The following is a 23,633-nucleotide window of genomic DNA, read 5'->3' on the forward strand; positions in this document are numbered from 1 at the left end:
CGCGGCATGAAAATGAGTGACTTCCGGCTTGGGTCTTGCATTGAGGAGGAGGGCGCAGTGACGTGTATGGCTGAAGACGTCCTCTTCACTACAGCCGTACTGTTGTGCATGAGGACGAAGGATTCAGCTGATTTTTTTGGATTAATACGTTTATTTTTCGCATCACGCCAGCCAAACGGCTGCAGAAAAATCTTGCTTTATGAGGGAGAGGCATATGCGCCTTTTTGGAGTTTCAAAAGGTTCCCATTCACCGTGGATATTGGCCAAAACAAGCCCTACTATTGGACTTACGAGGAAGTGAGTATACATCTTGTTTTGTATTATGTCAAATACGAATACAGGGATTACAAAGTAAACACTACAAACTTTCTTTAAATAAAGGACTATTTATGTTTGATCACTGATAGGCATGTAAAAAGCTCTCCTCATGCACATTAGCTGAACATTAGCTGCACAACAACTGCAGCTGCCCTCCTCCGGGGAACGAGCTATAAATTGCTCTCCGCCGGGCGGTTTGCCGGTCCACAAAGACAATCGACAATCCAGTCGTCATGTCAAATAATCCGGGCTAGTTATGTGTGATTTTCCGCTTCGAAGACTTTGAAACATCACTTGGTTCGGGTTAGCATGTCGGCTAGCTGTCACGCCTCTTGGTTTGTTTACATTCTCCGAAGCCGGGGAAGGGAAATGACATATGTCCGATTTAGGTGTCATAAAATATCGTTTGGGAGGTGCGACAGTAAAGGTGAAGTTGACAGTTTTGACCATTATGGAGTAATTTTGCCATGTCGTCCTGAATAAGTGCATTTTTATGATTTCATATTCCATTTAGCACAAGACTGTTATTTGTCATGACCATGCCATTTATTTAGCAATTGGGGAAAATACTTGTATAAATAGAATATCCTGTAAAAATATTGGAGTAGAGAGACTGAAACAATGACATTTTGCGGCTCTATTCGTCGCGTTTTCCTCATTCTGAATAATTACCCCTCAATGGGCTGAATAGTAAAACCAATGAGCCCAGTCTCCCGCTGATGTCATCCACCTGTTGGGGACGCTAGAGCCCTATAATGGTAGGCGTGGCTAACCGGCAGATTAAAAGACTAATTTCTCATCATCTGCGCTTTGCTATATTGTTGTATGTAATCGAATCGTCTCAAAATATGATTCTAATTCACATAATAATGCTATATAAGACTTTTTTTCTCCTGTCGTATGCTCTTTACAGAAAGCAGTCTTGCATGCCTCTCAGAGTTCATCCACATTCTTGGGTTTCGTCTTCCATGCTTCCTCTTTCATCCTACCCCAGACATGCTCAATGATGTTCATGACTGGTGACTGGGCTGGCCAGTCCTGGAGGATCTTGATCTTTTTCCACTGCAGCAGAGCTCCACGAGACCTGGTCACCTGAAGTCCCTGTGTCAACCAGAACAGTCTGTCGAATTCTGTCTAGAAATGGCCTCCATGGTCGAATCAGTGCCCAGAAACCAGCATTAAACAAAAGACAATTAAAAAAATGTGTAGCATTTGCCAAAGCCCACAGCCTGTCAAAAAGATGGATGCTGGAAAAGTGGGAAAAAAAGGTGATTTTTAAAGATGAATCTTCTATTGAATTACACCACAGTCGCCGCAAATATTGCAGGAGACCTACTGGAGCCCGCACGGATCCGAGATTCAGTCAGAAAACAGTGAAGTTTGGTGGTGGCAAAATCATGGTCTGGGGTTACATCCAGTATGGGGGTGTGCGACAGATCTGCAGGGTGGAAGGCAACATAAATAGTCTGAAATATCAACAAATCTTAGCTGCCTCTTACATTCCTAACCATAAAAAGGGACAAATTCTGCAGCAGGATGGTGCTCCATCGCATACTTCAATCTCTACCTCAAAGTTCCTCAAGGCAAAGAAGATCAAGATCCTCCAGGACTGGCCAGCCCAGTGACCAGACATGAACTGGATGAAAGAGGAAGCATGGAAGACGAAACCCAAGAATGTTGATGAACTCTGGGAGGCATGCAAGACTGTCTTCATTAAATGAAAAATCTTTTTTCAGTGAAACAAATATATTTGTGTACATTCAACATCATTTGGGAGGGTCTTAGCTTTCATATAAGCCATTTTTTAAACCAATTGAATGATTAAAAGTCAGATTATTAGCAATTGTTTCTACAAAATGGATAAACGACAAGACTTTTGTCAGGGACTGTATATTGATCACTATCTCAAAATCCACAAATGTACATTAAGGAAGATTTGATTGATCTTTCTATGATTAGTGTTGTCCAGTACATGCAAACCTGTTTTCTTGAGGTACAACTACAGAATTTAGAGCCAATTTATCACCATACGTGGTGTGACTGAATCACGTGACTCCCCGTGGTGGACATTTTCTATCCCAGCCCAACACCAGAGGCCGCCACGCTAGCGTTGGCTTACTTTCGTCAGGGTTGGGCGCCGCCAAGATGGCGCTGTGCTGCTTCTTCACCTGTTCCACATCCTCAGACAACTTCTCGATGCAGCCGCGGATCTCTTCCACCTGTGCGCACAAATACGAAAACACACACACTTCCTGTCACAACATGCCAACATGACACATGGCGTCTCCATGAACAGGAAGTTGTTGTTCACGCCTCAACGCCATGTTGGCACGGTTAGCATGTGTAACAGCTTCTGAACCAATGTTGGTGTGTGTATGGATAGTGTGGTAAAATGCTGTGTAGGTGCATTTTTAAAGGGACGGACAACAGATTTATCTGGAGTGAGAAATAGAAAAAACACAGAATTATGTTTTTCTGATGTGTAATAGTGGAGAAGATATAATTAAAAGCCAGTATATCCAGTAAGTGGCCAACATAAGAGGTGGAAGACATTTTTAAAAGCCAGTACCTTTTTAGCCAATCAAATTTGAGTCTCCTAGATTGCCCACCCTTCCTCATGATGTCAATAATACCCATTTTTCCATGCGCCTAGTATGTCACAAAATGGCTGTGATTGTGAGTGGTTTTGTTTTATTATGTTTAAATATTATTTTCTTTATTATCAGAGATCAAAGAAATTTACTATTTGCATACTTACCATAATTTTCGTACTATAGACCCTACCCACGTGACGTCACAACTCCACTCTCCTGAATGGTACCGCCCACTTGTCCGTCAAAACATAGTGTTAACCTGTTACGGCTACGTACATTTCTCCTATTTACGGCGTGTTTTTCTGCTCCTTAACATTAATAATCAAAATGGTGAAGGCGTGTGTGGCTGTTGGTTGCATTAACAGAGAAGATGGAAGGAGAGACTTGAAGTTTTACCGTATTCCGAGGGATCCAAAGAGGAGAGCAAAATGGACGGCTGCAATTCGACGTGAAAACTGGGCACCAAAAAATCACCACAGACTATGTAGTAGTCATTTTATATCCGGTAAGATGCATTTAAGATATACTTAGAGGGTTTTGGGCTGACAATTAACCACAATTAAGATCATTGCGAGGCTAATCGCCGACAACATACGACGTAGTACGAAATAGTTTCAAATTCAAAATGTTTGTGACTTCCCTTTCTTCCACCATCGTTATTTTTTTGAATAATATTTAGCTGGTACCAAGTGAAAGAAACTGTCTACGGGGCTGACAAATAACCACAATTAAGATCATTGCTAGGCTAATCGCCGACAACATACACGTATGTATGTAGTGAGAGTGCTATAGCTAAACCATATAAACATTAAAAGCCTCAACTCCATTGACAAACGACATGAAATACATTAGACTTGACAGTGGACGTTAGCAATAACAAAAGATTTTGAATTGAAAATTTCGTAACTCACCTTTCCAAGCACAAGATAGATTCCTGCCGAATTCTCGTGGACGAGGACATGTTTCACCCAACCAGCAACGAAGTATTTATAAGCCTCCAAGCTCTTAAAGTGTTTTTCAAATTTTCGTGAGAATAGGCTGATTTTGTGTGGACAAGATAATTGTAAATATCAGCGTAGCAGATGTCAGGCAGACAGGGCGAAGACAGTGGGTCGAAAAACATCGATTTGGGCATCAAATATGGATCTGGCGACTGTATAGAACGAAGCTTTTCCACATAACGCCTTTTATGCAACACATCCAGTGAGTTTACGGCATCAGAAAGCACCGGGTCTTCCATGAAATGCATTTTAAATTCCTCGATCAATTGAAACCAATGCTAATACAGAGACAAAATGACGGACAAGTGGGCGGAACCATACAGCGAGCACGTGGTTTTATGACGTCGGTGGGTAGGGTCTATAGGGCACGCTAATGTCAACAACGCATTCAATAGCAGAGGGGTAGGCTTACTTACATCTGTGCTATCGGGCTGTTTCGGCAGACGGATGTACACAATCACGGCTGACGAAACCTTGATAAATACACTTTTTTTATCCAAGTTTTGCAAGCTCTTGGACACTCAAAAAATGACTCTCATACTTCTCCTTGCTGAGCTAATTGGTACCTCGATGTGCGTTTGAGTGGAAATGTAGTTCACGGACAACAACAACAACAACAAAACAACTATTCACCTTCTCACCGAGACTAGTAAAACTCTTACACGGCAATTAGAATTTCCCCCTACTCCTTGAAATGGGTCCATTACAAGGGCGTAGGTTTGATCACAATATTGATAGGGACGATATAACAGCATAACCTGCATGTAGATTTTTGCTGTGGACGGGACATAAGTGGATTTTGGGGGGGGCAGGCCACCCCCCGGTGGCCAAAAAGTGCCAGTGCATGTAATTGACTTTCCTATATAAATATATAATATTTGTAAAGCAATAAAACTGCAACAAAAATGATATATTATGAAAAATATATTTTTATAATGGGTCTAAATTAAAAAAAATTTTGATTGAAGACCTTTTTTTTGGGATTGAATGATTTAGCCATATGTCCTACCCATAATATGGCCCAATCACAAAACCGATTGCTTCAATCAAAGAAAAATTTTTCAATTAAAAATTAAGTGTTCAAATGCAAATGTTTCAATCTCAAATATTTTTTCGCATTCAAATACTTTGAAATTTTTCTTATTTTGATTCTTCCAGTTGTATCATTGATTGCAAGTTAGGGTATTTGGTAACACTTTATCCGACAGTGGCGCCATAAGACTGTCATTAGACAATCATAATTAGGACATTACACTGTCATGAGCATTAATGAATGCTTATAACAGATGTCATGTAATGTTATTCGGCAAGTTATCTCACTTTTGAATGGATGTGAAAATTCCGAGCTGGACATAAATGGAGTCAGTGACATACATAAGTTGCCGGATGACATTTATGGACATCTGTCATAAGCATTCAGTAATGCCCATGATAGTGTCATGTTATACAGTAATTATGACGGTCTTATGACGCCGCTGTCAAATAAAGTGATACCTATTAATCCAAATAAATCAACAAATAAGCCGCAAGGGATTATATGCCACAGGATTCAAAATGAAGGAAAAAAGTGGTGGCTTTTAGTCTGAAAATTACAGTAAATACTTTGAGCAACCCTCACATGTACGTCATTTGTGTTTCTTATATTATCATTATATTTCCCTTTAAGTGTGTGTGGATGCCAAGGTTAACAAAAACAAACCAATATTACAAAAAGTAGAATTGTAAAAGGATTTAATTAACTGAAATCAATAAAACCTATAACAAAAAATATTATAACTAACTGAAGCTGTATTGTGTGTTCACAAAACTAACCTAAATGTATTTTCATAGTACTTAACTCATTGCATGCCACTGATGGTGATAGGTATTCATTTGATTTAAACCAGGAAGACTAGCTGTGAATGCTCATGTATCAGTGCAATTGGCTGCACTAGATACAGTATGTAATGACAATGATAATGTACCTTTTGTTGAGTTTTTTTTTTCTGTTTGTTTGGTTTTTTTTGAAATATTCTTGCACCTTACAAATAACTAGAGTTTTCTGATAATATCGGGTAGCCGATAAAATCAGCAGATAAAAGCATTTTAAAATGATATCAGACAATACGTCGGTTTTTCATTATCGGTTTTGGGCCAATGTGCATGTTGCCTTGAATGAAGGAAATTAAAATTAAGTTTAAATTAAATTGTTCTCTTATTTTTCCTAGAATGTTTATTTGGAAAACGTTGAAGTTGTTACATTTATCATCATTAAAGCATCCAGTGGACATCACAATACAATTAGCCATAATATGTAAAGTCCATGACCGCATATATGGGTATCCGTATCATATTTTTGGAGTTGGACAATATCGTGATATCACTTAAAATGTAATTATCGGACAACTCTACAAATCAATGCGCAACAAACTAAAACAAAAACAAACTAAAACACTATATATTTTACACTAAAACTAATAAAAATGACTTGAATTACTGAAAAAAATAATTTAAATCAAACTAAACTATAGTGAAAAATCCAAAGCGCCTATAAACATACATACATATACATACAGTGGGGCAAATAAGTATTTAGTCAACCACCAATTGTGAAGGTTCTCCTACTTGAAAAGATTAGAGAGGCCTGTAGTTGTCAACATGGGTAAACCTCAACCATGAAAGACAGAATGTGGAAAAAAAAACAGAAAATCACATTGTTTGATTTTTAAAGTATCTATTTCCAAATTAGAGTGGAAAATAAGTATTTGGTTACCTACAAACAAGCAAGATTTCTGGCTGTCAAAGAGGTCTAACTTCTTCTAACGAGGTTTAACGAGGCTCCACTCGTTACCTGTATTAATGGCACCTGTTATAACTCATTATCGGACACCTGTCCACAACCTCAGTCAGTCACACTCCAAACTCCACTATGGACAAGACAAAAGAGCTGTCGAAGGACACCAGAGACAAAATTATAGACCTGCATCAGGTTGGGACAACTGAATCAGCAATAGGTAAAACGCTTGGTGTAAAGAAATCAACTGTGGGAGCAATTATTAGAAAATGGAAGAGAAACAAGATCACTGATAATCTCCCTCGATCTGGGGTTCCATGCAAGATCTCACCCCGTGGCGTCAAAGTGATAACAAGAGTGGTGAACAAAAATCCCAAAACCACACAGGGGGACCTTGTGAATGACCTACAGAGAGCTGGGACCACAGTAACAAAGGCTACTATCAGTAATACAATGCACCACCAGGGACTCAAAACCTGCACTGCCAGACGTGTCCCCCTGCTGAAGAAAGTACATGTCCAGGCCCGTCTGCGGTTCGCTAGAGAGCATTTGTATGATACAGGAGAGGACTGAGAGAATGCGTTATTGGCAGGTGAAACCAGGTGAAACAGATGAAACACAGGTTCTCGTGTTTGGAGGAGAAAGAATGCTGAATTGCATCCGAAGAACACCATACCAACTGTGAAGCATAGGGGTGGAAACATCATGCTTTGGGGCTGTTTTTCTGCAAAGGGACCAGGACGACTGATCTGTGTAAAGGAAAGAATGAATGGGGCCAAGTATCGAGAGATTTTGAGTGAAAATCTCCTTCCATCAGCAGGGGCATTGACGATGAGATGTGGCTGGGTCTTTCAGCATGACAATGATCCCAAAGACACAGCCAGGGCAACAAAGGAGTGGCTTCCTAAGAAGCATTTCAAGGTCCTGGAGTGGCCTACCAGTCTCCAGATCTCAACCCCATAGAAAATCTGTGGAGGGAGTTGAGAGTCCGTGTTACCCAACGACAGCCCCAAAACATCACTGCTCTAGAGGAGATCTGCATAGAGGAATGGGGCAAAATACCAGCAATAGTGTGTGAAAAGCTTATGAAGAGTTACAGAAAACGTTTGGCCTCCGTTATTGCCAACAAAGGGTACATAACAAAGTATTAAGACGAACTTTTGGTATTGACCAAATACTTATTTTCCACCATGATTTGCAAATAAATTCTTTAAAAATCAAATAATATGATTTTCTGTTTTTTTTCCATATTCTATCCCTCATGGTTGATGTTTACCCATGTTGACGATTACAGGCGTCTCTAATATTTTCAAGTGGGAGAACTTGCACAATTAGTGGTTGACTAAATACTTGTTTGCCCCACTGTATGTGTATATAAAAACCTCACTTTCTGGTGACCTTGTGGGTGTGTACAAGTACGTTCAGCATACAGGCATATGAATTCATGTTTGCGTTAATACATTTTTGCAGTGTGTGTGTGTGTTACCTGCTCAAAGAATTCATCCATGAAGTGGTCTCGATCCACCTGCACCACCTCCTCATCATCATCACTGTCCTTAGCCTGCAGCGCAAATACACAACGTCACATAATGTTACACAAAGTCAGCAAACGCACAAAACGTCATGGTAACTTGACAACACGAAATAGTAACAAACACGAAAATGGACAAGACAAGGTCACGTGATGTGAGGTCAAAATAGGGCACGGGGGAGCGGGCTCAAGAATGAGTTCTTACCTCGGCCCGCCCCTGACCTTCTCTGACCAATCAGAGATGAGACGACAAGTGACATCCACTAAAACGACCCCCCCGTGGGCAAACATGGCCAACAAGTCTGTTCCAGCTGATAAGCGCACACACACACACACGATGTGATGTGGCGCTCCAAAATGCCCTTCACAATAAAAGCACGTGAAAGCAGATGTGTTCGGCGACAGTTGCCATGGTCATTGAGTACACTTCCTGTGTGCTCAACCTCACTTTAAACACACACAAGCCAAGCAGTGCAAATAAATGTGACGTTGTGAAACGAGTGGGGGGAGGGGGGGTCAGAGAGCGAACATGGGGGAGGGGACGGGAGGAAGGATAGAAGGAAGGACGCTAGGATGGAGTCAGCTGCGTTCACAAGAGGGGTGGGAACACTGCTACAAAATGTCTGCTTGAAAAATTCAAAGGTTTGGCAACTTGACTTTTTATTGACGTCGGGGTCACCAAAGGGCACGAGTGTGTGTGTGTGTGTGTGTGTGCGTATCCTTTTTTTGTCTGTTCGTGTGTCTGTGTGATAAGCTCTCTGGGAGTGCGTGGGTGTGTTTGACTCAGGGCATCATTAAAATGACCTCGCTACCATTCGTGGCTTCTATGCCCTTCACACCATGACTGGACAACACACACACACCTTAACACAGCATCAGCAACGTCAACACACAGACACACAAATGTACACACACAAACAAAGATGTTGTCAACCAGCAGCAGAAAACATGGCTAAAATGCTACCATCTCTCATGATTTTTTTTTTAACTAGCTAATGTCACCTGAGTGATGATGTCACAACCCAGCGCGGTCCAAAGATGACATCACAGGTTGAAGCGGTAAGCGCTAACATTTACCGCAATTGTAATACTTGCCCCCTTCCCGTCACTAAATAGTTTGTCAACACTTCCCATCCAAACCCTGGCTCCACCAGTTAAATGGCTCAAAAGGTCAAAGGCCACAGCAATATAGAACGACATGAAGATTCATCATGAAAAACAACGTTATTGCGTTTTTGTTCTTAACTCATTCACTGCCTTTGGCAGCAATAGGCGTCAAACCCATTTGAATTGCAATGGCTGGCACTGAAAGCTCATGTTTAGGTGAAAGTAAAAGTTTCTGAGGTGAGAGTTGATTCATAAATCATTGGTTGACACTGGGAGAGATGTCCAATTCATTTGAATAGGGATGTCTCACATTGAATGATCAACTTTAAGTGCCATTGACGGCGGGGATCGTTCAATCGCTGCCAGTCCAGATGGATTGGACGTCTATCCCCGTCAATGGCAATCCAATAAATAAATTTATTAAAAATGTTGAAGCTGTTAAAACAGTAGGAAGATTGTTTATGCATTCTCTTAGTTGGATTGGTAATATTTAGGGCTGTCAAACGTTTAAAATTTTCAATCGAGTTAATTACAGCTTAAAAATTAATTAATCGTAATTAATTGCAATTCAAACCATCTATAAAATATGCCGTATTTTTCTGTAAATTATTGTTGGAATGGAAAGATAAGACACAAGACGGATATATATATTCAACATACGGTACATAAGTACTGTATTTGTTTATTATAACAATAAATCAACAAGATGACATTAACATTATTAACATTCTCTTAAAGCAAACCATGGATAGAAAGACTTGTAGTTCTTAAAAGATAAATGTTAGAACAAGTTATAGAAATTTTATATTAAAACCCCTCTTAATGTTTTTGTTTTAATAAAATTTGTAAAATTTTCAATCAAAAAATAAACTAGTAGCCCGCCATTGTTGACGTCAATAATTACACAATGCTCATGGGTGCTGAAACCCATAAAATCAGTCGCACCCATGCGCCAGCAGAGGGCGACAAAACTCCAAAAATCACAAGTAACAAGTGGACATTACACTGTGCTGTCATTATAATCTGTTTGAGCGGGGCATGAGGGTTAATTGTGTCAAATATTTTAACGTGATTAATTTAAAAAATTAATTTCCGCCGTTAACGCGATAATTTTGACAGCCCTATTAATATTACAAAGCATAGACTTCATAATATATAACATATATATTATGAAGTCTATGGACAAAGCTACTGTGTAACCAGTGTAAAAGCCAATCTGGTACATTTATCATAGTCAATGGTAGCCAATGAGTTAACTCGACCTTTGCAGTCAGCCAGTGGCGGAAAAAAAGGTGACAGGGGCCCGGGTGCAACACTTAAAATTTGGGCTGTCGAACGATTAAATTTTTAATCGAGTTAATCACAGTTTAAAAATTAATCAATCGTAATTAATCGCAATTCAAACTATCGCTAAAATAAGCTATATTTTTCTCTAAATTATTGTTGGAATGGAAAGATAAGACGGATATATACATTCAACATACTGTACATAAGTACTGTATTTGTTTATTATAACAATAAATCCACAAGATGGCATTAACATTATTAACATTCTTTCTGTGAAAGGGATCCGCGGATAGAAAGACTTGTAATTCTTAAAAGATACATGTGAGTACAAGTTATAATAATTTTATATTAAAACCCCTCTGTACGTTTTCGTTTTAATAAAATTTGTAAAACTTTCAATCAAAAAACAAACTAATAGCTCGCCAGTGTTGACTTCACAACGTAAGAGACCTCTGATAGTTTGTATATTGTGACTAAATATTGCCATCTAGTGTATTTGTCGAGCTAAATGCAATGTTTGAATAAAGTTTGACCAGAGTCTGAGTATTATTTTGTATTGCTATTTTGATTGGGAAGGTTAGTACTCTTTGCATTGAGCGCTTTTCTTTTCGTGAACATTATTTTTTTGAGAGATAGGATTATTATTTTTGTTGTGCTTTCACTAAATGATACTGTATCGACTTAACTGTTCTGCCCAAATGCATGATGGGAAGTTGGGCAACCATGACTGTCAGTGGTGGCTGCAAATGGTATATCTTCTCTGCGTTGTGTTCAATACAGGATGTTAAGAAAAAGATTATCTCCTGTCATTCTTCCCAATGTCGCTCGCCACAATACATATGTTTGTTGTGGAAGAAATGCCAAAGCTTATGCCAATAAATAGCGTGGCCCCAATGAATGCCTATGTCCACTCCACTCGCTTGTCTCTGCCTCTTAGCTCTCAATATACATAAAACGGCGCCATTGTAGTCTGTTTGCGGCAATGCATGAGGGTCGTTCCGCGCATGCGTAAAATGCATTAAATATTTTAACGTGATTAATTAAAAAAAAAAAATTACCACCCATTAACACGATAAATTTGAAAGCCCTACTTAAAATACTATATTACAGCAATGCACATCATTTACCTTTCTGATCCTCCCCTTGCCCAACCACGCCCACTTTACACCCGTAAACAGGACCCCTTAGAGGCCCGGTTGCGGTCGCACCCCCAGCACACTATTAAGTTCCTCTTATGTAGTTAACACATTACTGGTAGAACCACCAAATTTGATTCAAGACTTACTGAGAAACCAATGGTTGTACTTTTCACCAAACATGATCTAATGCTCGAATGTATTTCATTGTAGTTTTCCAATTCATTGTGAGACAGCGCCATTGAAGCTCATTAACAAGCAAATTGTCTTCATAGATCAATTCATATCTTCATAGCGTCATTTTCGGATACCTCCCAGTCACTGCCGTCAAGTCAATTATCATCACATATGTGGACACCAGTTCAGTAGTCCACTACCATGCATTTGCCAAAGTTCATTCAGATTATCAGCAATTTCTGTCTTCTTCCAAACAGCCATTCATTCTGATTAATCAATTATTTTACCTTGACAATCCCTAGAAAAGTCCGTCTTTATTAAAACATTCAAAACATTGTGATTTCCGACCATAAACTCAGTATCCCACAATGTAGTGTCGCGTAAATATACTGTAGAATAATCAGAGGCAAGTATATTGGGAAGGAGGCTAAAATAAAACAATCAAAGGCTGGTATTTTCAAGATGAGCTTTGCTCGCATTCATGGACAATTTTTCTGGACAATATGCTTTTATTACCTTATTTTGGCATTATTAAAATGGGTACGAAATGGGCAAAAGGGACTCTTTATATCTTCATAATGATACTCCTAAATCAGGGATTCCATGTGTAGAAAAATGGCGGAAAACACAGACAAGACTGAAAAAGCAGTTTCTGCTCTTGGACTCCTCTTTAAAAGAAACTGCTGTATTTTAAGCCAAAACAACTGTTGTGTTTGATATATCTGTATGCTGCCATAGCAGATTCATGGCGCATTAAGCCCCCGAACTATTTCTAATTTGTCCGTTTTACCCTGGAAACCCCCGTTTACAGACGTCGCGCAACCCAGCCATAAAACGAAGGTTATTAATTATATTTATGATTCAAAATGTCATTTTTAGCTTAGAATCATTAATTGATGTCTAATATTTCGTTAAGAAAAAAACGACTTTGAAAAAATTATTCATTCACATATTTTAAACTTAAACAAATTATGTCACAATGAAAAAAATGGCGTCTGTTAAAAAGTCACAGATATATCTACCTCATAACTATCGATTAATTGTATTTTTTTGTTACTGTCGCATTTTCCCCAATATGTTAGATGATAAATAATCGATCCAAACGAAAAAAAATTGAAAAAAAAAAAATTTTAAGAGGGTAAATATATAAAAAAGAAAATCTCGACCACTCCTTGATGTCTACGATTTCTGCATCGCGACCCTTATAATATTACCATGTTTAACCAATAAAATCCCCCCAAAATCCAGCTCTGCCCATTCACAGCTGTGTCTTGACACTCAGTGATACATGCGACATGGAGTTTTTGGATCGAAACAAAGTAAGTACACGATAATATCTCGTTAAAGTCATGGCATCTGTAATTCTGCCCTCACGTGCTCTCACCTCCAGATAGGGTTTTGCAATTTATTTATTTAAAAAAATGCCCTCCTGTTCCAAATTTTTCATCCCCCAGAAAATTGAGATTTTAAACTTTCCAATGATGTATCACACATGTATATCGGACAATTTTGAAAGTTGGCCAAATTGGGGGTCTCAGAGCGGTACCTCAAGTCACCTGAGTGTTTTCCGCCAAACACGAAAATAATCAGAAAATTTCTGACATCTTGGATGGAGTAGCTTTTACGAAAAGTGATTTTTGAACACTTGCCAATGTTTCAAGGGAATTGATAAAGAAGGTGTTTATGGTAATTTATATTGATGTGTCTATGCCATTGGCTGTGCGCTAGACGCCCGATCCATTCGGATTGGAAGTGGCCTAGCACTGAATGAGTTTATTCATTTTTGTCAGTCAAAAGTAAATTTTGAAAATGAATTCAAGTTCGGGTTTTTGACTGCGATTACGGGTTTAACGATACGTTGATCTGGATGAATACATTACGATGCAATCAATGGAAACAGAAAACATAAACCAGATCTCTTTATTTAAATGAATAGTTTTAATTTTTCAGCAACAAAATGGTTAAAAAAATGTCAAAATTGTTGTGGATTTTTGGTTGTGCTCGGTGAAATTGAACTAATTGCTTCAAATATTTCCTAGGGACGTCCCTGATCTAACGACGTGATCTGAAATCGGGCCCAATTGCGTCATTTTCAGCGCATCAAATTCGGGTGACAAGGACTGGGTTTTTAAAATATATTTTTAGTAGTGGATTTAAGCACTTTGGTTAGAATTAGAGATGTCCGATCACATCGTTTTCAAAGGATCGGAATCGGCAAAAAAATATCGGCCATGCCTTTAAAAAATTATTTTTTTTAATTAAATCGTTTTCTAATTGTATTTAACGTTACAGACATAATATGTTACACTCATCCAGAGTCTTTAGTTTAGGCTTAAGGTAGGGTTATCAAATTTATCCCGATAACGGCGGTAATTAATAAAAAAAAAAAAGTATCACGTTAAAATATTTAACGCAAATAATGCATGCGCTGCACGAACCACTCACGCATTGTCGTGCTCAATCTGTAATGGTGCCGTTTTACCTATATAGAGAGATAAAAGGCAGCGTAAAATGAGTAGAGTGAATTTTGTCAGCCTTTGGAGCCTTTTTTTAATTGGCTAAAGCCTTACAATCCCTCTCCCTACGCTTAGAAATATCATGGGAAACAATGTGGTGAAGCAAGGTAGCAACTGATCTTTTTCTTAACACCTTATGTTATTTCCCAACGCAGAGAAGATATATCAATTGATAGACTATGCACAGTCATGGTTTCACTTCCCATCATGCATTTGGGCATGGCTACAGTATCATTTACTGAAAGCTCAACAAATACACTAGATGGCAATATTTAGTCACAATATACAAAGTCACACGTCTTTCTATCCGTGCATTCCTCTCACAGAAAGAATGTTAATAATGTAAATGCCATCTTGAGGATTTATTGTCATAATAAACAAATACAGTACTTATGTACTGTATGTTGAATGTATATATTCGTCCGAGTTTTATTAATTTTTTTCTTAATGCATTGCCAAAATGTATATGATCGGGAAAAATTATCGGGAATGATTGGAATTGAATCGGGAGCAAAAAAAAAAAGCAATCAGATCGGGAAATATCGGGATCGGCAGATACTCAAACTAAAACGATTGGGATCGGATCGTGAGCAAAAAAACATGATCGGAACAACCCTAGCTTAGAATGGTGTAGAGTGGTACCTCTACATACGAATTTAAATTTGTTCCAGGACCTTGTTTGTTAGTCTAAATGGTCGTTGGTCGAGCAGGATTTTCCCATAAGAATTATTATAATTCCATGAATTTGTTCCACAGCCCTAAAACCTGCACTAAATCCTTAATAAATACTGCTGGTTCATTTGCAAATTGCAATTACACGGAGCAAGATGCAAAATTAGAAATAAAAATCGGAATAATAATATAATAATGTTCATAATAATAGTAATAATAATAAGATCTGTAATTACGTAACAAATCGGGTTTTTAATGTGGCGAATGTGTTTTCCGGGGTGTACTTGAACGCACCACGTGGCTTATGTGACAGAGTGAGAGAGAGGTGCATTAGAGTTTTTACTTTCACTTTTCATGTTCTGTTGTTCGGCGTCAGCTGCGGCAGACAGTAGGCGTGTTGTGTTGCACAAGTTTTGAAATAAATGATTAGAAACTTGACGAAGCTGGCGATTTCTTTGGCGATGTTCATGATAATAATAATAGTTGTCACCTAAATTTATAAAGACTGGCGAACGGAGGTCTGAAGAGGAAATCGTAAATCATAGAAATTCTACGGCCGTATTGTCGAGCCGGTTCGCGGACGCACGCACCATGCTCATATTTTTATATAATTTAGATCTTTATTTCAATTGTAAGCATTACATTTTCCTTTTTTCACTACCTGCACTAACATTCTTGGAAACCCTTGTTAATTTCTCTCACAAAAAAATCCGCCGTGCGTCCTTCTTGCGGGAAAACAAAGAAACTGCGGCATTGTCAAAATCGTATTTCGAGCATGTTATCGGATGTAGAAACAAATGGCGAGTCAAATTTTAAATCGGATGTCAAAAAGATCGTGTGTTGAAGCGATCGTATGTCGAGGTACATCTCTAATTTATTGATATTTTAAGATTTTTTTTTGTTTGTTTGCAACCTTATTTTGTGATGCACAACTGATGTGCAAAAATAAGGATTTCAATATATTTTTGACTTGATTCAACCTAGCATTGCACTAATACCATTTTTTTGCCATCCTGGCTTGGTTAGACACTGCTGAACTCATTGGTTGCCATTGATGGCGCTAGACATCCAATTAGACGTCTACTGGTGCTAAACTAGAATACGGTGGCGTTTGTAGCTGATGGCCATCTTGGGTAGGGCGGGCGTCGGTTGGAAAGTAGATCTCAAAGACTACATACTGTATTGCGCGGAATTTAGCGTTATTTCGTAGAATACCGATGACATCATTATCCAGCCGTATCAGTACGGAAACTAGTACTGGTATCGGTGCAACACTAGTTTAAACCACTGATGCACTAACCCTTTAATATGTCTATCATGTAGGTGTACTTTTGGAGCAACAAGCATTGTGATATTTTTTTACTTTCAAAATCTCAATGTTTTCAATCAAATACATGCTTTGCACAGATAATCCAACAGGAAAAATAAATCTTTGAATATTGTGACTCGATTAGTTAATTTTTTGTTTTTTCACAAACGTTTTTAATTGTTTTATTTACCTGACATGTTTCGACGTGTATTTCCGCCTTCATGCAGAGTGTCACTGGTGCTGGTGTGAAGCGTCCAACACTGTCAACAACACTAGTGACACTCTGATGACAGAACATGTCAGATACGTAAATAAAACAACCTAAAACATTTGTCAGAGGTTAAAAAAACAAACAAAACTAATCTGTAGACAAAATGAACTTAGTCCAACTTTTGTGATCTGATGTATCAGAAAGGATGCAAATTTATGGAAAATTATATTTGAAATTTTTTTGTATGTTCTGTGGGACCAATAAAATCTTTTTCTTTGATATTTTCTGTCAATTATTTAGTAGTTTGGGCTTTACAAAGTATTGGAATTGTACTGTGTCAGCATATCCACAAAATCAGGTGAATTCAGACACGGGTTAAAAAAACACATAATGTGTACATACAAAAGCCATTTGTTTAAAATTGAATCCCTGCAAATCAAGGGCGTAGGTTTGCATAGGGACGGTATGGACATAACACTACCAACTTTTCAGAATGCTCAAATTGTCCCCACCAACTTTTAAGCAACCTTATTTGAATTATATAATGATTATAATTGGTGATAATTTGCTTATTAATGATAAAAATTCATAATGTCTTCTCATATGTTGTAAGAATAGAATTGACCCTTCCATTATTAAGTGAATTACTGTATTTTCATTATGTTCAGACTTACATTTACCTCTTATTAAGTGAATTACTGTATTTTCGTTATGTTCAGACTTACATTTACCCCTTTTCACTTGCCGAATGTGCCGGTCCATTTTTTCCCCTCAAACGCGCGTTTGATTGGCTGATGACTAGAACAAACAAACACGCACACTCACACAACCCCGACAGAAATACATGTCAACATGCCACCTCCTCCACCCCGTTCAAAGACAGGGGATTTTAGATTTTTTTCCCGGCCAGCAGCAGTCACTGTAAGTAGACGTCAGCGAAGTGGAGGTGGTAAACACCCCACTAATTTTCCTACTGAAAGTCCGACCTGCATCACAGTTAGCATAACATTAAACTGTGTGAACTTGCTAACCTGCAAAACTCAAGTAGGAAGCAGCTTAAAGATAAGTGTCCTCCTGTACTGTATGTGTTTTCTACCATTAACGCTAATTCAACTGTGCATGTATTCATTTCTTAAAATATATTTATTTATTTTCTCCATCATTCATTTAAGAATTATTTTATTTGCAGCCTATGCAGACATTTCTTTAACCCCCCATCTAAAAAAAAAAAGTAACACACAATACCACAACCACTGTTAATTTCCTTAGAAGAAAGGGGGATCTGCCCTATTTTCTCCGTTGAAAATAACCATTTTAACTTTTTTCATTTTTACGTACAGGCAACACATCAGAATATTTGTGAGAAATGTAGCCCTGCCCCCCCGTTCACCCAATCTGTTTGGTCTTATTATTGTCCCGTCCCCAGCAAAAAAGTGTATATGCAGGTTATGCTGTTATAGCGTCCCTACTAATGTTGAAACCAAACCTACGCCCTTGCTGCAAATATTGTATGGTTAAAAAAATATTGTAATGTATCGTCCTGAAATTGCTGATTTACATCCGTAATCCATGAGAGGGCAAGTGACTGTACAATTTTAAAGCAATAAAACTGGTCACTGGAGGGCAGTAGCGCATTTGGTAAGACCCGCAACCCGATTAAACGGCAACGAACGGCCAAGCCGCATGGCCGGGCACCGGCGGAAAACGACCGAATGGATGCCGGGCGGCGGACGGCCGAGCAGAACAACCGGTAGGACGCCCGGGATGCCAGGCGTTGGACGACCGAGCAGAACGACCGGGACCACTAGTGCAGCGGACGATGCCTTTGAGTCCGTGCTGCTCGTGAGCAGACCCCGCAGAGACTAAAAAAAATTCATTTTTATGAGACAGATGGCGATGAGGGAAAGGTTTAAACGGCTGTCACGGCCAGAACAGCGTCATCTTTCAGTTAGTTATGTGTAAATAAATTGTTACTTTGCTATCAAATTTGTCTTGTTGTTTATCTTATTTTGTAAAAGGAAAACATTATTCAGATGTTTGGGATGTAACTAAAGCAACAACAACAAAAAAAACTGTATAAGTCAAAGTTATGTTTGAAATGTATGCTTACACAAAAAGCTCAATTTCTCTGTTTTTTCATCAGAAATTGGAAAATTGCTCAAACTAAGCTATTTTCTAATGCTGATTTCTAAAGAATGGAAAAAGATATGAACTAACTTCTTTTCTAATCTTTCTTTTGGTGGGTTCCATGTTTATATAGCAATAGAACAGAATTTTCTGTGGTTCTTGCAAAATCAGTCAGCCTTGCTCCGGTGAAAATGGCTGGGAGTGAATGAGTTAAAGGGAAAGACAACACCTACTTCCCAATTGAAAAAAAAACCCACAGAAAGATTTTTTTTCTTATGTCTAATGGTGGAGAAAACCATAAATAAACGCCAATATTTCCAGGAAGTGCGACCACCCGACGTGGGGTCAGACATTTTGTCAATGCCTTTACTGTTGTAGCCTATTAAATGGTACTATCCTAAATTTCCCGCCCTTCTTCGTTATGTCATTAATAATCATTAACACGTGCACCTGCGCTCAAGTCTATTAGCGTGTCTAGGTTAAGGTATAACTAATATCTAAGGGTGTAACGGTACATGTATTTGTATTGAACCGTTTCGATACGTGGTGCTCGGTTCGGAACGGAGGCGTACCGAACGAGTTTCTGACGTAATGTAACCCTTACTTTTCGAGGCTGTGAGTCGATCGGGTTACAGCTTCTTTGTGTAGATTATATTTACTCCGTCTTCTCTACTATAATGAGGACCAACACGGAAGGACAGTATAACCCAGAAACGTAAACGGCGCGACAATGTGGCCGCCGTGAGAACGCAGTGAAACGCGGGCGTTAAAGTCAGTCAGCCAATGCACACCAGTCGGAGTGCGGCCGCGTGTTAGACTCATGCGAAAAGAACGGCAGAGTTTATTATTTCACGCGAGACGCGACCCTCCTGCGTCAATACTACTACCGGTAGCTAGGCTCGGGCTGACTGGAAGTCACTCGTGTAAAAATACGGTGGATCCGGTCGATTTCCAAACCAATATGCAATCGTAACCCACTTTTTGAGCCCATCAGATCTCTTGAGTGGTAGATCGGGGCGCAGTTGACTTGTCTTATTTGATTTACTGCTGTCTTCTCTGCTATAATAATAACCAACACTGCTCTGTGTTCAATACAAAACCCTCCTACCACAACAAAACAAGTAGGAATTAATATTCACATAGGAACTAAAGTTATACAACATAAAATATACAATATAAATAAATACTACATCACATATGTGAAATATAAACACATAATAAAATAAATAATAGCCCATTTACTGTAAATAAAATGAAATGAGCTAAAACACCTGTAATTAAATAATAAGAATTATACACATATCCTGCTTACACAATTAAATTGATTAATTTCTGTGTAGCGCTTTAACTTGAGAAAATCCACCAATAAAGCTTTTGAAAACCGTTCATAAGAAAAAAAAAAGATTCATTGAGGCATTTCATTTTTAAATACATGTTAAAATCTTTGTCATTGGGATTGCTTTTCTCTTTAGCACAGGACTTTTTTTTCTTCTTTCTTTTAGAAAGAAAGCTGACCAATACGCGGGGTCTGAAAGGCAAATTGTTGTTGGATTATTATCTTTAAATACCCGCTACTTTTTGAGCAGAATTCGAGCTTTGTATGAGCTAATGTTCCTATTGTTGAAAGCAAAAAGGTGTGTAATAAACAACTAGCACATTTATATTTTGCATTTTGTTTTCTTACTGTACCGAAAATGAGCCAAACCGTGACCTCAAAACTGAGGTACGTACCGAACCGAGATTTTTGTGTACCGTTACACCCCTACTAATATCATAAAATGGCTGCGCCCATTGTGTGTTTAAACATGATTTTTTAAAATGAAATTCTCAATTTGCACACCTTAATACTTTAGCAACTGTCTTTTATACGAACGTTATTAATATTAGGTGTTATCTTGTGCTTTAAACTGAAACGACTGGCCCTGAATGTTCATCTTTCAGTGCCACCGACTGGGAGGGCATGCATTGATCACATACTGCCAACCTTTCCCAGTCAAAATGGATTTGACGCCTAGTGCTGTCAATGGCAGCCAATTAATAAAACAAGTCGCAAAATTAAATTGTTTTGGCTTTTTCAAGACATCGAAGTTGCGTTTGCGTGAACTTTCGGAAAAACGGGAAACAAAAATCAGAGTAACGTTTGGTTCAAGTGTCTTATGAATGGGATGCTATGAAAATGACTCTCGTGTGGTGACGATAGACACGCTATGGAAGATAGATGTGTTGCAGATAGATGTGCTGTGATAGATGGAAGGATGGCTGGCTAGTTTATAGGTGCTGCAGAGTGTGCCCCCCCACCTCCCCCCCGCCCGCAGGAAGCATCAGCTGTTCAATGGTGGAAAGAAGGAAGCTCGCGTGCGCGTGGCGGCTCCCAAAATGGGTGAGGCTGGAATAATGAGACCTCCCCCAAGGCCACGATGACCCATTGACGCGGCTCGGAGGGGCGCTGGTGAACAGGCCAGGGAAAAAAAAATGTCTGCATTTTCTTCTCCTCCAGCCCGGCGCGCGCACGAGCGCCAGGCGCGCGTCCGGCCGACGCCAGCGCGAGGCCTCTGCGTCGAAGCCCGCGAAAAAACGGCAAAATGTCACGTTCCGACGCCGCGGACGCGCCTCTCTCGCGCACGCTATGTCACGTGACGCCAGGTCTCGGTCCCTTCAAGTATATCATGCATTGACGCGCGCGCGAGCCCACACGCGCACGCACGGAGGCCGCACGAGGAGGAGGAAGAGTGGAGAAAATGTCAGCTTACGCTCCGCAGTTCCGCCGTGCGATCCTTCATGCTTGCTCGACGAGCACGTACGCGCCTGCTCCGGGTGCTGGTGGGGGGGTCGCTAACGATGAAGCTCGTCCGGGAGGGAGGGGGGGGGCCTCTGGCGTCGTCCTTCCGCCACCAAATTCCCACTTTGGGATGTCGCGCGGTTAAAGAGGATGGCGAGAGGAAGCCAGAGACGTCGTCTTCTTCTTCTCGCCTATTTCGGGAGCCCCCCTCGTTTGGTTTTGAACGCAGCTGCCCCCCCGGCGGTCCTCTTCCTCCTCTTCCTCCTCGGTGCGGTCACAGTGTGGCCCGCAACGCAGCAGCGGGACGAGCGAGTGGGGGAGGGGCGGGCGGCAGGAGGAGAGGAGAGGAGGAGAGCGAAGAGAGAGAGAAAGTGGTACTGATGCTGCAGAAAAGAAGGGGGAGGGGCCACGGATGCGGAGGGGAGGCGGCCCTTGCGCAGGCGCGTCACAAACGCACAAACAGCACCCCCAAGCGGCAGCCGGTACAGATTTTCAGCTCCTGAAATCAGAGTCTAAAACAAAAAATACATTTTTCGTACCTATCATATGAAAATAAGCGCGTCCCTTTGTCGAAACATGCAAACACAATTTTAAACTCGCTAGCTGCCATTGACGGTGGTGGACATCCAATGCATTTGAAGTGAGAGGGCTGGCAGCGATGAATGATGGCTGCCAGCCCCTCCCACTTCACATGTATTGGACGCCATTAATGATACTTAACAGTGACGTGCGGTGAGGTTCATGGTTGGTGAGGCACTGACTCCTTTAGTGTCAGATTTCCAAATATATAAACCAAAAACGGTAGCTTATTCAATTGGCTACTGGTTATTTCATATCTCATCAGCATTCTTCACAAAACACGCACACACGGTACATATTATCGATACGTAAAAGTAAGAAAATAACATGCATTTGCCCCACACCCTCAATGTGTTGGTCGTCGCAATTCTATAATTCATGCAACATAAATGAGAGTAAAGAGTGGTGTACAAAGCCACAGAATTCAATTCTGACCTTTAGTGAAATATTCAGTTGTTTTTAAAACTTTTAATTCTGATACTTTAATCAATTTATTACAGATTGCTAAACAAAAAGTGTGAAAAGAAAAACAAAGAATATTTTATTTAAGGCCAAAATTTAGTTTTTAAATATTCTATTGTATTTTTCTTGGTCTAAGCTCTTTTTTTTATTTTTTTATTTTATAAGATTGAAATGAAAACTGTTTGTGCTCTTGCGCCTGTCCTTCACCACAAAAACCGGCATTACTTTGGAAGGGCATAGGTTTGGTATCAACATTCGTAGGGACGATATAACAGCATAACCTGCATGTAGGTACACTTTTTGCTGGGGACAGGACATTAATTAGACCAAACAGATTGGATGCAGGGGGCAAAGGGCCACATTTCTCATGTATATGAACCTAATTAATTAATAGGCAAAATGATCAATGCAAAATAAATCCTTATCTTCTGATAATAACTTTTACATGCATCTGTTCAGATGATACACTGTTCGATTCAAATCTTTGTTTTCAAAAAATACTAAAGAAACATTTTGAAAACTTCCTGAATAAATGTCTGGTTTTTATTAGCAAACATAAACATAATGAAAATAATTCACTTAATAATGGTAGGGTCAATTCTATCCTTGCAACATATGGAACTATTGAAAGATCTAAATTCTCTATGTAACTGAACATTATTTCATGCAAAAAAGGTAAGGTTGCTTAAAAGTTGGTGGGGACAATTTTAGCATCCTGAAAAGTTGGTAGTGTTATGTCCCTACCGTCCCTATGCAAACCTACGCCCTTTTTGTAAAAGTCCTCCTTATTTTCCTTTACTTTAAAAAAAAAAAAAAAATCTCTCCGCCTCAGTGGAGAGGATTGCTTCAATTAGATCGTTCTGTGTTCTATTTGACAAGCCAGAAAACACAGTGGATGTGTCCAAAAGTCTAGCTAACCTTTCATCTTTCTCAGCAAAACCATGTAATCGTTCTACATATATGCCACGTTTAGAAGAGCTTACACGCTCATCGTTACCACGAAATGTTAACTCCTGTTTAGCTAGGATGCAGGTTGCATTAATGAGGTCTTTCA

At 39.4% G+C, this 23,633-nt stretch overlaps 1 protein-coding gene across 2 annotated transcripts in view; it reads right to left on the reverse strand.

The window, feature by feature from the left end:
• LOC130904745 (syntaxin-1B) overlaps window positions 1–21,855 on the reverse strand; it is a 34,478-nt gene extending 12,623 nt beyond the window's left edge. The window contains exons 1-3 of one of the 2 annotated variants that reach the window (XM_057817712.1): window positions 21,510–21,855; window positions 8,173–8,247; window positions 2,438–2,537 (exon numbers count right to left, since the gene is read on the reverse strand). In XM_057817712.1, the coding sequence (XP_057673695.1) occupies window positions 2,438–2,537; window positions 8,173–8,247; window positions 21,510–21,539 (205 nt within the window). In that variant the 5' untranslated portion in view covers window positions 21,540–21,855. The remainder of the gene's footprint in view (window positions 1–2,437; window positions 2,538–8,172; window positions 8,248–21,509) is intronic. The other variant, XM_057817713.1, reaches the window with a different exon arrangement.
• Between the last annotated feature and the right edge of the window lie 1,778 nt (window positions 21,856–23,633).

The sequence above is a fragment of the Corythoichthys intestinalis genome, chromosome 16 (genome assembly GCF_030265065.1).
Source record: "Corythoichthys intestinalis isolate RoL2023-P3 chromosome 16, ASM3026506v1, whole genome shotgun sequence".
Classification (NCBI taxonomy): domain Eukaryota; kingdom Metazoa; phylum Chordata; class Actinopteri; order Syngnathiformes; family Syngnathidae; genus Corythoichthys; species Corythoichthys intestinalis.